This window comes from Panthera pardus, unplaced genomic scaffold (genome assembly GCF_024362965.1).
Source record: "Panthera pardus isolate Hobbes unplaced genomic scaffold, ASM2436296v1 HiC_scaffold_2, whole genome shotgun sequence".
Classification (NCBI taxonomy): domain Eukaryota; kingdom Metazoa; phylum Chordata; class Mammalia; order Carnivora; family Felidae; genus Panthera; species Panthera pardus.
In genome coordinates this window covers 94,561,020-94,577,163 of record NW_026526765.1, presented here as the reverse complement: position 1 = coordinate 94,577,163, position 16,144 = coordinate 94,561,020, and the positions used below count along the sequence as shown (strand labels likewise).

The following is a 16,144-nucleotide window of genomic DNA, read 5'->3' as shown; positions in this document are numbered from 1 at the left end:
TACATAAGAATCTTGGAAAGTACACAGGTTTTCAAACACTTTAGAACTGGACTACACACTAGAGAGTGTATCCTCTTTACTGTTTCCATGTGTGTTTATAATGTGTCAAGGTTATATTTGGGAAAAATAATTTTTCTGTGATGTTGCATTTTTGTTTTCAGGGAGTGCAGCCTGCCACAGGTGAGGTCGTGTTTGATAGTTTCCGGGACTCTGCTTCCCGTTTGGAGCTCGAAACTCGGATATTGTGCCTGCAGCCCGTGGAGCTACTGCTCCCCTCACACTTGTCAGAGCAAACAGAGATGCTTATCCACAGAACCACAGCTGCTCGGTGAGTTGGCACATCATTGGAAAATACTACTGATTTTGAAACTCAGATTTAATTCCCAGACTGGGAATTAAACTCATTAAATTTAAACTCATTGAAGTTGTTAACAAGTTTTTACTTACAGAAGTATTTTAACAGTAGTGGTGGAAATTAAAAAAAAAAGAAAGAAAAAGGAAATTACTCATAATATCACCTTAATGTAGGACTGTTAGAGCGGTTTAATGATACTATTCAGTAATTTATCTTCAGTTTTTAGAGGTAATTTAGAGTTCATTTCTTAGAAAGGTTATTTAATTTTGAAAATGCTGAAAGTTTTAATTTGTGGCTGTGTCCAGGAGTTTTATTGATTAGATCTAATGTCATACGTCTTACTTATGCAGCAGTGTACTAGGCACTGTGGCATCCAGAGGAAGAGGATGTGTTTGTCGTCCATGTTTGGCAGAGTTTATAATCCATCAGGAGAGGCAGACGTGTACATATCTAACAAGATTCACAAAGCATGATGTTAAGTGACAACATGAAGGTACCTTGTTGGGACCATTCCATACTGCCACCTGGAGGAGTATATGGGGAGAAAAGACACTGGAAAGGCGGGCAATGGCTCCAGGGGACAGGACTATGTACTGAGGAATTTGGACTTTAGACTAAGCAGGAAAGCCCATAAAGATTTTTATTTAGTAGATTGACAAATCAGGAAGTCAAATTGATGGGTAAGTGAAGTTCCAACTATTTTTTTGTTCTTAGAGTTAAGAGTGTCACGTTTTCATTTAAATTGAACTTCTAAGTAGCTTTCATAATAAATATTTTTTATTATAACACTAATCCGTGACCATTTAGGAAAAATTGGGAGTTACCAAAAAAATGAAGAGCTAAAAATAAGTCAAATCCTATAACCCGGAGATAGTTATTCTTAAATGTTTTGGTGTGTTAATTCTATGCATAGATATCACATTTTTTGATTTATGAAGTTGGATTCATGTTGCAAAATCAGTTTTGTGTCCTGTATTTTTACTTAAAATTCCCATAGTTAAAAAAAATTTTTTTAAATCTTTATTTATTTTTGAGAGAGAGAGAGAGAGAGAGAGAGAGAGTGCGAGCTGGGGGGGAACAGAGAGAGAGGGAGACACAGAATCCGAAGCAGGCTCCAGGCTCCAAGCTGTCAGCACAGAGCCTGACGTGCGGCTGGAACCCACAAACCTTGAGATCATGACCTGAGCTCAAGTTGGATGCTTAATTGACTGAACCACCCACAGGCACCCTCCATACTTTTTAAAGGGAAATTTATCTTATTTTATTATGGAAAACATATAAAATTATACCGAATAGTGTAGTGAACCACATGAATTCATCAGCCAGCTTCAACATTGCTCAACTCAGACAATTTCATTTCATCTATATCCCTACTCCCTCTCTTCTTAGATTATTTACTTGAAGCAAATTCTAGAGAACATCATTTCATCTGCTGATATTTCAGCAGGTACTCATTGGAAACAAAATGACTGCATCTCATTCAGTCATGTAAATGGATAATTTATCTATTCCCCTTTTGTTATGCTATGTTCATTTTTTTAACTTCCACAAATATTACTGTGATGAGTATCCATGCATAGAAATATTTGTGTGCATTTCTGATTATTTCCTTAAGCTAAATTCCTCCAAGTGGAATTACTGGGTCACAGGGTATAAACATTTATAAAGCTTTAGAATTGGTAATAGCAATTTATACTTCTGTTGCTACAGTACAGGAGAGTTGCTTGAACCTTGCTTACAATGGATCATATAAACAATCTCTGCCAACTGGATAGGTGAAAAATTCTCTATCAAGTCCCCTTATTTGGTTTATAATCCTTTTCTGACAATGAGTTAAAACCTGAATAATTAAAACTGACACAGTAGACTGATTAAATAAAAAAATTAATAAAATTTCTAAAAATTTTTAAAAGTCTTCTAAAACTTTATTTCCAATATTTTGTGGTTTTAGTTTTGTTCGTTTTTCTTTATAACTGTGTATATTCAGTTGACTTAGATATAACAGAGACTAAAGTTGATCAATTGAATGAATACTTCCATTTTTCTGATTTCTACTTTTTAAAAACAAAATAATAAAGGCAAAAATTCAATAAAAGGTGAAAATATTCCACAAAAACATTGCCAAAAATGAGTTTTTTTGGCTGGCGGCAGCATTGCCTATGATATTGCTAAATGTTTATTCATCAAATGAAATTCAGAAGGCATTTGGCATACTAAAAGATAGTTCTGGTGTCATATGTGGGCTTTCCCAAATTTGATGCTGCCTTTGTTTTGTTTTTATTTGTATTTCTTTAGTTAGCATTGAGAGTGTACAACTTTTCCTATTTTCCCGCGCTCATGTAATTTTTGTTTTATTCGCATTTTAGACTAAGCAAAGTCAAAAGTTAATCCCCGTTTCTGTGAGTGTCTAAAGCTGACTTATATCCATGGACACATGGAGTGCTAGAGATTTACAAGTTGAGCAAATATTGTAGCTCTTGTGATGTAGGGTTTGGGTTGGAAAATTGGCTTTTCACCTTACCGACTTTCAGTACTCACTCAACTGTGTTGTGTTGTCCTTCAGTTTCCTTTCCTTTCCTTTTTTTTTTTTTTTCTTCCTCCTTTTCTTTAATATAGGGATAATAAGAGTGCTTACCTCATAGGATTATTCTGAGTATTAAATAAGTTAATACAAGTAAAATGTTTGCAATAGTGGCTGGCATAGAAAGCCCTCTATAGATTGCAAGCTGTCTGTTAACTGTATGATTATTATTTATTATTATTTGCCATTGTGTTTTTAAATATTGCCTCTTCCCTGTTCTTTTCTGGAATGCCTTCTTATTCTGCTCTCTACGCATGGCCCTTTATGGTGTTATCTCCCACCTCCAGCCTTCTTTTAAAATTTTTTAAAAATGTTTTTATTTCTTTTTGAAGGAGAGAGAGAGACAGAGCATGAGCAGGGGAGGGGCAGAGAGGGAGACACAGAATCCGAAGGAGGCTCCAGGCTCTGAGCTGTCAGCACAGAGCCCGACGTGGGGCTCGAACTCATGAACACTGAGATCATGACCTGAGCCGAAGTCAGATGTTTAATCTACTGAGCCCCCCAGGTGCCCCTCCCACTTCCAGCCTTCTGAAACAAATGTCTCTCCTGTTATTTTTGGCTCTTGGGGATTTCCTCTTTTTTGTTGTTGGTTTTTGACTTTAAGAAACATTTTTGATTATATTTTAATTCACTGTTTCTATGGGTTTTTTAAATTTTTTTTTTAAAGTTTATTTTTGAGACAGAGAGAGACAGAGCATGAACGGGGGAGGGTCAGAGAGAGGGAAACACAGAATCTGAAACAGGCTCCAGGCTCTGAGCTGTCAGCACAGAGCCCGATGCGGGGCTCGAACTCACGGACCGCAGAATCATGACCTGAGTCGAAGTCGGCCGCTTAACCGACTGAGCCACCCAGGCGCCCCTCTATGGGTTGTTTAGTATACTGTCTGGACCAAGTAAGTTTTTCATGCTTACAGTAGCATTCTCTTATTTTTGTACTTGGATCTCTCCCCATTTTGAAACTACTTCAGTAATCATCTGTATTTTAGTCCATTTTGATTTTCTTTAAAATTTAATCTAATTTTTAGCATTTAACACTTAATTCACTTTTTTTAATTTTATTTTTACTGTGTCAGGTGTGGTCCTGCCTTAATTTCCCCATGAGTGCTCGTGAGTCCATTTTACATTCATAACTTAGCTTTTATCAATCTGAGATAAAATTCCATCCATATTTTTTTAAGAAAGAACAAAAATCAGCAACAAGGATAGGGAATAGTTTTAATGTATGAACAACATAGCCTGTCAAAATTCTGTTCCATATTTACTACCAGTAAACCATATAGCCTTGAATTTTCAAGAAGAAATTTTTTTTTTAATGTTTATATATTTTTTAGAGAGAAATGAGCAGGGGAGGGGAAAAGAGAGAGGGGGCAGAGGATCCAAAGTGGGCTCTGCACTGATAGCACAGACCCCGATGCTGGGCTCCGACTCAAGAACTGTGAGATCATGACCTGAGCTGAACTTGGATGCTTAACCGATTGAACCACCCAGATGCCCATTTTGTTTTTGTTGGACTTTTGCCTGTTTTAAACAGTGATAGGTAGATTCTGGTGTCTCAGACTTAGAATCCACTCTTTTTCTTCTGTAAATCTGAAGGTAAAAATAGCAGTTTTTGTCAGTTACCGGTTAATATATATTGATATTGAAGAACAAATAAAGCTGTGTGAGAAAAGGAAGAATGGCTTGGAATTAATGGAATATGCATTTTAAAGTATTAGCGTTTTTTTATAATCTTTGGCCACAAGGGGTCTCCAAAGGATTTTCTATTCTGTGAATTATCATTTAAAGAGTACCAGAACCTTCACATTTATTTTTATATCTCCAGGTAGACTTAGTTACTTTGTATCACATGGTAATTAAGAATAACTACATATTAGTGAAAGGTGACGCTAAGATAAAATTGTTTCTAAGTAATGATAAATAGATTTTCTTAGGTTATTTTTATTTATGTAAAATATGTTCATGAAGTTTTGGTTTGGATCTTAGGAAATCATTTTTACTATTTTTTGTTACCTTTCCCATTTGTTGTGAGAATATATAGAGAGAAACAAAGGGAGAAGGATGATTTTCAACCCTATATTAGTTGCACTTAAGGTCGCTTTAGCTTAGAGATGTTATATGTCTATAAAACTGGTTGAGAGGAAAACTATCGAAAACAATAGACAAATATTAGGCTGTGTTTAATAGTTCTCAAAGAAAGTGATATTTGAAGCAAATCAGAAGAACAGAGCAGATGGTGCCCAATTTTGTGTTCAGAGAGGTGAGGGCTTCCTGGGCCCTGGCCAGCCAAAGAAGGCTTTATGTAGGAGGTGGGCTTGGCTGGCAACATTTGCGGGATGGGAGGCTTTGAATTGGTAGTGGGGAGGAGGGAAGGGTGTGCTGTGTGTGTGCACACGTGTACGTATTTGTAAACAGTATGAGCTCTGAGGCACACAGGCTGGAAATACTAGAGGAGGTGTGAGGACGGAGGTGACACTTTTTCTAATTGGAGGTGAACTTTCATGTTGAGTAATGGGGAAGAAAGCGTTGAGGACCATAAAATCCAGCCACGGCGACTGGAATCTGATGGAAGTCAGTAAGGCTTCTGAGCAAAAGAATGGCATGACAAAAGAGAAGAGGCAAGTCTACTACCTAAATGGGAGAACTGAACTTAAAACAAAACAAAACAAAACAAAACCCGTTTCCCTGAGGGGCAACAAGAATAAGTACAGGGAGTCTGGAGAATGTCATAGCTGGGAGTAGGAGGAAGGAAAATAGAAAGAAATGGAAAGGAAGGGGATAAAAGAGCTGGGTATAGAGCCAGGGCAAAGCAGGGATATGTGGTCATTATTTATCTGTTGCAAATGATATGGCCAATGGTATGTGTTAATTTTTTAGAGTATTGACTGTTAAAATTTTCTGAAGCTGCATGATATTGACAAAGATAGTTGGTTATAAATTAACCCTAACCAGTTCAGATCACTTATGAAGTATCTATAGAAGAATGACCTTCAGTACTACAGTGATCTAAGCAATTTGGCTTAGGAAATCCATGCTTGAACACATTAGGATTTACTCAAAGGTAGATGTGTATGCTGCCTATTTGAAGAAAACATTCAAATCTTGATGTTGGGGAATAAGAATAACTCCTACTGTGGATACTTCCAGTGTTAGAAAGAGAAATACATTATTATGTTTTTGTGTCCACAGACGGCCTTACATCTTCAAAAGTTTAGTCAAAACCATTATCTGACATGATTGTTTATAACGGAGATTTGTACCATCTGAGTGTCTTTTATAGATATTTGAAATTACCATTGCTATGTTTTAATTTTGTGTTTCTCTTTTATTAAATTGTATTGGAGATTAAGTACTACTTTGTCATGCTTTGATTTTCAAATTTTTAATGGAAAATCTTTTATAGTTTCAGTATTAAAGTGAGATTATTACTTTGAGACCATGTGCATAAATTATCAGAGCAATTGTTATGTAAATTAGGTATCTGTGTTATGGCTAAAGTCCAACTTCTTGCTAATGTCATTAGTTGAATTTAGCATTAGTTAAAAAGTATCAAATATTTTTGAAGGATGAGAGGAAAAAAATAGATAGATATTACTGATTAACTTGGTTAAGAGGAAGTGTTCCACACGTATGAAATGTTAAGTGGCTAGTACTTGATGGTCTGAATTTAGTGATTGCACTCTTCTAATATGTTTTGTCAAAGCTTAGTAAGTTTCGTGCCTTGGGCTTATATGAAGTCATTTCAGTATGATTCTTATTAGGAGTTGTTGGGAACCAAGTAAATGTGGCATGTATCAAACACTGGGTGGCAGGCAGATACGAGCCAAAAAGTCCCTAAATTTGGTGGGAAGATGAATCTGGGTAAGGTGAGGGCATTCAAGGGAGTGTGAACACAGGATGGGGTAAGGGAATTGTGAACAGTGAGTTGAATGGGGTGTTGGGTGTGTATGGGCAAAGAGTGGCCTGGGACAGAATCTAGCACTTAACTGCTTAGCGAACATTTGCTACATGCCAGTGTGTTTATGGACAGAGGGGAGGACTGTACCTGTTTCATGGAGGATGCTGGGCACTACCGGGAAGAATTTGTGCTTTATTTTGATGTTTTATCTACTTTGGTCTACTGACTCCTTTTATTTAGTATTTTGTGTTAGAATTTTCTTCTTGTAAATTTGTCAAATTACTGGGGTAGTACATGTCTTTTGTAAAAGTAAAAATAATCTATTTTTTTAAAGTTTATTTATTTTTTTTAGTAATCTCTATACACAACATTTGGGGCTCAAACTCATGACCCCAAGATCAAGAGTTGGATACTCTACCAACCAAATCAGCCAGGTGCCCCCAAAATACCTGTTGTAAAGAAAACAATTCTTGCTAACCTTCCCACCCAATTTGATTTAAAGTATTTGTGTTAGAATGTGACTTTAATATTTATAAAACTTAGAATTTAGTGCTTTAACTTTATATCTTCTTTTTTTGTAGCAGTAGTCAAAATAAAAGTTGAATGGATGGAACTGGAGAGTGTGATGCTAAGTGAAATAAGCCATACAGAGAAAGACAGATACCATATGGTTTCACTCTTATGTGGATCCTGAGAAACATAACAGAAACCCATGGGGGAGGGGAAGGAAAAAAAAAAAAAAAAAAGAGGTTAGAGTGGGAGAGAGCCAAAGCATTAGAGACTGTTAAAAACTGAGAACAAACTGAGGGTTGATGGGGGGTGGGAGGGAGGGCAGGGTGGGTGATGGGTATTGAGGAGGGCACCTTTTGGGATGAGCACTGGGTGTTGTATGGAAACCAATTTGACAGTAAATTTCATATATTAAAAAATAAAAAAAAAAAAAAAAAAAAAAAAAAAAGTTGACATTAAAATCAGGCAAATGTATAAAACTAGTAAACGGAAGTGAACAGTATTTTGGTACAAAGGATGATGTTCTTGTCTGAAAATAAATTGTTCCTCCTAATTTGAGTGGGATGTGTCCCCCATTAAGGACCAGGTTCTTTGCAGTAGTTTATTTTTTCTATACTGTGATGTGCTTTGTAGACTCAGCTTTTTACCACAGTTTTTCTTTTTGAACCACAGTGTGACTTAAGTGATTTGCCCTCTACTTTCATTTGAAGACTGCCTCTTTTTTTTTTCTGATTACACCTCAACAACGCAAGTGCTCTTTATTGCTAATGTGATGTTAAGCATAAACAGAAATGCAGGAACTGAAGCATGTGGCAAAAATCATTAAAAAATTTTTTTTTAATGTTTATATTTGAGAGAGAGAGACAGACAGACAGACAGATAGAGTGTGAGGGGAGAGAGGGGCAGAGAGAGAGGGAGACACAGAATCTGAAGCGGACTCCAGGCTCTGAGCTGTCAGCACAGAGGCAGGCACAGGGCAGGGCTTGAGCTCACAAACCGTGAGATCATGGCCTGAGCTGAAGTCAGATGCCTAATTGACTGATCCACCCAGGCGCCCCTTAAAAGGTGGTAATCTAGTTGATTTAGGACAGGTTTTTTTCAAACCAAAGTTCATAAAGTCAGTGTGGTAGGTTGCACCTAACAGTGAAAAAAAATAAAATAGAATTTATCAAAGTGCTTCACATGTAGTAAAGGTTAAGTGTTTCATAAAAGGCTTTTTTTTCAGTTTTATTTGTCTATGCATTATTTCTGTCTATAGGTATGCCTTCTGATCCTCTTTGCAATTCCTATCATGTTTGTAATTCTCCAAGAAGGGGATTAAACTCCTCATATAATATATTAATTAAATGTTATCTTAAATGATCTCATATATACATTCTTATTACCTAAAACTGATCAGATACTACCGAGAAGTATATTTTTAAATAGTACAAATGAGAGGCAGTTAACATTTAAGGACTGTATATTGAAAACTCTAAAGTTGATTTGCATACCATATATTGCCTACATAGAAAATGCAGAAGTGACAGATTTTTAGAAGTAATAAGGGTTCATCAAGATTGTTAAGTGAAATCAGTAAATGAAAATGAATAGTGTCTTAATACAGCAGCAACAAATAGTAAATATCTTAAAAGAAGGTACTACTTGGAATAGCAGCAAAAGCAGTATTATTTAGGACTGTATTCACCAAAAGAAAAACAAGACCTTAAAGAAAATTTCAAAACTTTACTGAACAAAGAAGAACTAAATCATGGAAGGAGGTGTATTAAAAATGTGTAATTAGTAAAGTAAACCTGTGATTTTACAAATATTTATGGTGTAGAATACAGATTCTTAAGTTGGTATTTGAGTTTAAAAAAATGTGGATTGATTTAACAGAAACTTGGATTGTAGTGGTGATATGCTCATAGCTGTGGTAACATCTTAAAAAACTTTGTTTTAATGCTTTTATTTTTATTTTTGAGAGAGAGAGAGACAGAGCTTGAGCGGGGAAAGGGCAGAGAGTGAGGGAGACACAGTCTCAGCTGAGCTGTCTCCCTGGTGGTCTAGTGGTTAGGATTCAGTGCTCTCAGCTGAGCTGTGAGCACAGAACCTGATGTGGGGCTCGAACTCAAGAACTGTGAGATCATGACCTGAGCCGAAGTCGGATGCTTTAACCCACTGAGCTACCCAGATGCCCCTAGATGTGGTAACATTTTTGAAGATGCAGGGGATAACTTAAGTTAGGGAATTGTGCTGGAGCACATAGTAAGGGCAGTGTATGTCATGTTTTTCTGTTTCTTGTCATTTAGATTTTGTATGTGTGTTTGAGCTAAATCTAATATAAATGGGAACATTGCTTGCATAGAAAAAAATTTCAGACCAGAGGTTTAGGGAAGTACAGATGATGATGAATTTGAAGCTTAGGTCACTTAAATTCCATGAAGATGGGTTACTCTCCATTTTTCAAAATAGTTTGCCTTTCTAAGTAAGATACTTTATTCTGCCTTCAAGTTCATGTTATTAATTTAGATAGCAGTAAATTCTAATTGATTATTTTGTTTTAAGTTTATTTTTGAGAGAGAAAGTACAAATTGGGGAGGAGCAGAGAGAGAGAGAGGGAGAGAGAGAATCCCAAGGAGAGGCTTGGGAATCCCCCATCAAGGGGCTTTACCTCAAGAACCATGAGATCATGACCTGAGCCAAAATCAAGAGCCAAATGCTTAACTGACTGAGCCAGCCAGGCACCCTGATTATTTTTTTCTTATCACTAAAACTATCTGTAATGATAGATATTTCTAGGATATTCTCAATTTATTGATACATCTTCTGAGTTATGCATTATAATACATTCATTTATTCTTAAAAACGTTTATTGGGTGCTTACTGGGTACCAAGTTCATTATTAGATAGTGAAGATGCAAAAATGAATAGGATCCCTATTCTCCCAATTCTTATTGTCTAGGGGATTGGTATTCATGGAAGTAAATAAACAATGATAACGAAAGCGCTGATTGTTAAGGTTCCAGAAAGTGACTGGTAGCATGAGGACATCAAGCTTTGCTAGAAGGAGTTAGGTGAGGCTTCCCAGAAGAATAGTCCAGCACTGAGACTAGAAAAATGATAGCCAGGCAGATGGAGGTGTAGGAGAGCATGGTTTTCTTAGGGAACAGAAGCTAGTTTGGTCTGCCAGGGCAGGCATGGCAGCGTGAGATAGGACAGATGTGGGGTTTGGAGAGAAAGGTTGTGTAAAGTGAAAGTGAAAAAGAACCACGAGAGAAAGCAATGTAATGGAGGGGTTGGACAAAAAGTTTCCTGTGAAAAAGATGGAGAAGGAATGACTGGTGGCAAAAACTATATCATAATGATCCTTTGTGTCCCCAGTACCTATTATATATGGCTTGCATATACTAGGTACTTAATAAATGATCAATGAATGATTAAACAAGTGACTTTTGGAATAGGGAAGAAATGGGTATTTCCTATTTGTTTTTCTTAAGAAAAATGATTTAGGTTTTATAAAATGGAGGGATTGTTGTAGTTGGATATTCATACATGCAATATATATGATGATAAAGGTACATTTAAATGGTATAGATGTGGCCAACTCATTTACTTCTTTTGGGAAGACCATATTAATTCCTTATCATTTGGAAATTAAATAAAAACTTAACAAAAAAAATTCCATATCATTTTTGCCTATGGTTTCTAGTCTTTAAAAAAAATAGTGTCACTTTAAATTAATTTATTTAAGCTTCTTGACATTTCCATGGATACTCCCTTACAGTAAATACTAATGGAATCTACATGGCTAAGTTTTCCTGTACAGGGAATTATATAATTATTTTAAAGATTGATATTGATGGGAAAAACAAGGTCCCAACCTCATTTCTGGTACTTGGAACCTTTCCTGTGTGGTACTCATAGGAAATCTCCCACCCCCCCACCCCCCCCCCCCCGCCCCGTGTTTGTTTGTTTTTTTTATCTTCCTCATTTCCTTAATTCTAGAGTAAGAGATAAATAAAAGTTGACTCCTTCGTTACTGCATTTCATTGTTTATTTTATGGTAATTTCACTTTACTATTTAGAAAACTCAGAATAAAAAAAGTTGCTCATGATAGTGGATTAAATAGCAGAAAAAATCTCATACACAGGAAGGAAATATCTTTAAGAAAACATTTAAAGAAAAGTCTTCTTAATAATAAAAATCTGTTTTATATTGGTTTTTTTAAAAAAATATTAATTCCTTTCCTGCTGGAAATGCCATTGTATTTTCAGTAGTTCTTTTTTTTTTTCTTTTTAATAACCAAATACAGAAGAAACATTCATAAGATTTTTTCCTTGTGGTCTTAACAAGAAAACAATTGTTTTTGTATTTAAGATTTGTATTGTGTTATTTTTATTGAGGTATAATTGACATAAAACATACTAGATTCAGATGTACAACGTAATGGTTTGATATTTATATTGTGAAATGATCAAAATAAGTTAACATCTAGTTAACATCCATCACCATGCATAGTTACAAATTTTTTTCTCATGATGAAAACTTTTAAGATCCACTCTCTTGGAAACTTTCAATATACAAGACAGTATTATTAACTGTAGTCACCATGCTGTACATTACATCCCCAACTAATAGTTTTTTAATATATGCAGTCAGCACTTTTAATGGGTATGCTTAATATATATCAAACGGGCGTGTTCTTATATATGAAAATGCAGATTTTAATGTTCATTTATTTTTGCGAGAGAGGGAGGGAGGGAGGAAGAAAGAGAGAGAGAGAAAAAAAGAATGAGTGGGGGAGGGGCAGAGAGAGAGGGAGGCAAAGAACCTGAAGCAGGTTCCGGGCTCTGAGCTGTCAGCACAGAGGTCAATGCAGGGCTCAAACTCATGAACTGCAAGATCATGACCTGAGAGCTGAAGTCGGATGCTTAACTGACTTGAGCCACCTGGGCGCCCCAAAATCCAGATTTTAAAACATGGTAAATAAATACATGATAGTTACTGTACAACAGTGTTTGCTATAGGGTTTATCTAAATTCTGAGCCCTTGTGTATTTTCATTGAGTATAACTCCTCAGGGGTGTCTTTACTTGGAAAGTATAAATGGAGTGTACATGTAATAGGTTTACTGAGAGCAGCTGAATAGGAAGAAACAGCATTTGAAGAGTCTGGAGGAATGACTTAACTGATTAATACAGAGAACCCCCAAGATGGGGCAAGACTGCTTAAACAGAAGGTTCGAAAAGCATTGCGTGAGGTATACACAATTGTTTTACTGCTTCTGCTTGATTTTTGTAAATACACCTATTCATTTGGGGTTGGAGATTTAATTGCATAAAGTCCCCCAATGAAAGCATTTTATTCTGAAGTTACAAGGTCACTGAGGTAGTAAGTGGCAAAGTCCACTAGGACTAGATCCCCAGTCCTAATTGATGCTGGTAAGTCCACTTTTTACTGTCATTAAGATATAACCTAGTGGCAATCTAGAATACAAATATCTCCATAATTGAACTCTTTTTTTTTTTTTAAATTTTTTTTTTTTTAACGTTTATTTATTTTTGAGACAGAGAGACAGAGCATGAACGGGGGAGGGGCAGAGAGAGAGGGAGACACAGAACTGGAAGCAGGCTCCAGGCTCTGAGCCATCAGCCCAGAGCCTGACGCGGGGCTCGAACTCACGGTCCGTGAGATTGTGACCTGAGCTGAAGTCGGACGCTCAACCGACTGAGCCACCCAGGCGCCCCAAGAACTCTTAATATAGGTAGCCATCTGTGTATAATCTCTCTTCAGTTACTTCTTTCTTCCCTTTCCCTCTTCATAGTTCAGGAAGAGATTCCTTCTCCTTTCTTCCCTTGTAGCAAAACTTCCTTTCACTATCTATTTTAAATAAAATCTTGAGGCTAGCTTGATTTGAGAGCTTCTCTGGGCTTGCTTATGGTCTAAGTCTTGTCTAAGCCTATGTCTAAGTGGACTTAGACTTTTCATTTAGTCTTTGCAATGACTCCTACCTGTCAAATCTTCCCACTGAAGAGAGATTTCTAATTTCCTTTATTTTTCTTGATTACTCTGAGATTATTCTCTTATCTCTTGTTTTCAGGCCAGAAATTTCTTCTCTCTCCCATCTTTTTTGGTGGGTTATTTTTAACTGCTAGCCTGAGTTTTGATTTCTAGAGCAATAAAAGTCTGTGAAGTCCTGCTGTGTTTTTTTCCCCTCTACCATTTTGCTTTCCACTCTGTTCCTTCCTTACTCTCTTATGCCTGTTTTTGTCTTCTGTTTGGTGTTTGATTTAATAAATAATTTGACTTAATATACATAATACTGAGGTTGATGATGTTTCTCCAGGTTTACTTGGGAGCTCCCGCGCACCCCAACAATTTAGAAAACTCTGACAAGTTCTTGGGACTGTTTCCTTCAGTGTCATCTTGAACTCTTTCTTTTTGTACCTTCAGCTGTGACACACTCTTCTTGGCCAGGCTGAGCTGGGCTCTGCCTCTCATAGGAGTGCTTGTGAATCCTAAACACACAATGTGGTTATACTAGGTTGTCCCCAACCCTAATAGGAAGGCTGGGAGAGAGGGGAATGCATGAGTGGATCTGCATTCCTTCCTTGATGGCCTTGTTGGATCATGACCATCCTCAGGTTTAGTCTTTACCTGGTAGGACCATTGAGATCAGAGGAGTGTCTTTAGGGTGCTTTGTGTCTAGTCAGGAAGGCCTGCACCTGAGCCATCATGGCAGTGCTTTTTTAACTGTGGTCCCAAGTCATTAATGACTCATGAAAACAATTTTATGGATGGCAATTACCATTTTAAAAAATGCATTAGAATAGTATAGAGTTGAAGATAGATAAGTACATTGTATGTAATAATCTAAGTATTGTTTAATGAAGCTTTTTCCATTTGCTATATATCCTAATCCTGTCTAACCCAAGAAAAAGTTGCTTCAAAGAATGACATATTGACTTCTGGTCATTCCTGTTAATGATGTATATACAATTAACACATTAACCGAATGTTTCCCTTTTCATTCAGCTTCACAAACATTTATTATACAATTGTCATGAATCTCATTGAGATTAGATTACTACCTTTGGGGTGCCTGGGTGGCTCAGTCGGTTAAGTGTCTGACTCTTGGTTTTGGCTCAGGTCATGATCTGATGGTTTGTGAGTTCAGGCCCCTTCTCGGGCTCCGTGCTGACAGTGGAGAGCCTGCTTGGGATTCTCTCTTTGCCTCTCCCCTGCTTGGTCTTTCTGTCTCTCTCTCAAAAATAAATAAACCTAAAAAAATTTTTGAAAAAAAAAAAGGAAATTATTACTTTTGCCCAGTGAGGGCTACTAGTCTGTTTGGAGAGCCAGCACATATACTCATTGCTCTGGGTACAAAGCAGGTTAATACAGTGTGATAGGAAAGCAAACTGAATACTAAGAGTACACGAGAAGGAGAGAATGGAGCAGTATTCCTTAGTAGAAATGTGATGTGATTCACAAATGCAAGTCACATGTTATTTTGTTTATTTTTAAATGTTTTATTTATTTTTCAGAGAGAGAGACACACACAGTGCCACGGGCAGAGAGAGAGGGAGACACAGAATCCGAAGCAGGCTCTGACATGGGGTCTGAACTCACAAGCTGTGAGATCATGACCTGAGCCGAAGTCAGAGGCTTAACTGACTGAGCCACCCAGGCGCCCCCTTGTTTATTTTTTATTAAAGTATAGTTGACACACAACGTTACATTAGTTTCAGGTGTACCACACAGTGAATGATTCCCCAAGTCTGTACATTATGCCTATGCTCACCACAAGTGTAGTACCTACTATCTGTCACTGTGCAACACTGACTGTTCTTATGATACCATTGAACACATAAGCAATTTTAAATTTTCTGGTAGCCAGGGGTGGTGCCTGAGTGGCTTAGTCGGGTAAGTGTCTGACTCTTTGGTTTTGACTCTGGTCATGATCTCACGGTTTGTGAGATGGAGCCCTGTGTTGGGCTCTGTGCTGACAGCCTGGAGCCTTTTTGGGATTCTGTCTCCCTCTCTCTTTGCCCCTCCCTTACTTGTGTTCTCTCTCTCTCTCTCAGTAAATAAACTAAATTTTCTGGTATCCACAATGAAAAATAAAAGGAAACAAGTGAATTTAATTTTGAGGGTACGTTTAATTTAACATATCCCAAACAATCATTTCAACATGTTCTTCTTTTGCATTCTTTTTTATACACTAATTCTTTACATTCCTTTTTACACACTCAGTTTTTAAAATCCAGTATGTGTTTTACACTTAAAGCACATCTCGGTTCTGACTAGCCACTAGCCACATTTCAAGGGGTCAGTAGCCAGCCACATGTGATGAGTAGCTACTATGTCAGGCAATGGAGTTTTACAGAATGTAGGGAAACTTTATGTAAGAGAGGGCCTGGAATGATAGGTAGCACTTAACTAGACAGGTGCTGGGAAAAGCATTCCACGGTGAGAGAAAAGTTTAAACAGAGATGAAATAAGAATTTGTTAAAAAAAAAAAAAGTTAATGAAGCTCTTAGTATATACCAGGCATATTCTTTTACTAACATGTAAACAACAGTTCTTTGAAGTAGTAACTATGTAATTTACAAACTATACATTTTTATAAATGAGGAAACAGGCTTAAGTAGTCGAGTAGCTCTGCACACAGGTGTGTGTGTGTCTTTCTGTCTGTAGAAGGCAGAAGGATGGCCCTCCAGAGATATTCACGTCCCAGTTCCTGGAACCTGTGAATACGTCAGATTACATGGTAAGGGGGAATTAAGGTTGCTGCTCAGATGACTTTAAGATGGGGAGATAG

At 37.0% G+C, this 16,144-nt stretch overlaps 1 protein-coding gene across 1 annotated transcript in view; it reads left to right on the top strand.

The window, feature by feature from the left end:
* Positions 1-16,144, top strand: part of MSH3 (mutS homolog 3) — a 187,898-nt gene that overhangs the window by 26,101 nt on the left and 145,653 nt on the right. Inside the window, exon 8 of the mRNA XM_053907239.1 lies at positions 162-328. Within this exon, the coding sequence (XP_053763214.1) occupies positions 162-328 (167 nt within the window). The remainder of the gene's footprint in view (positions 1-161; positions 329-16,144) is intronic.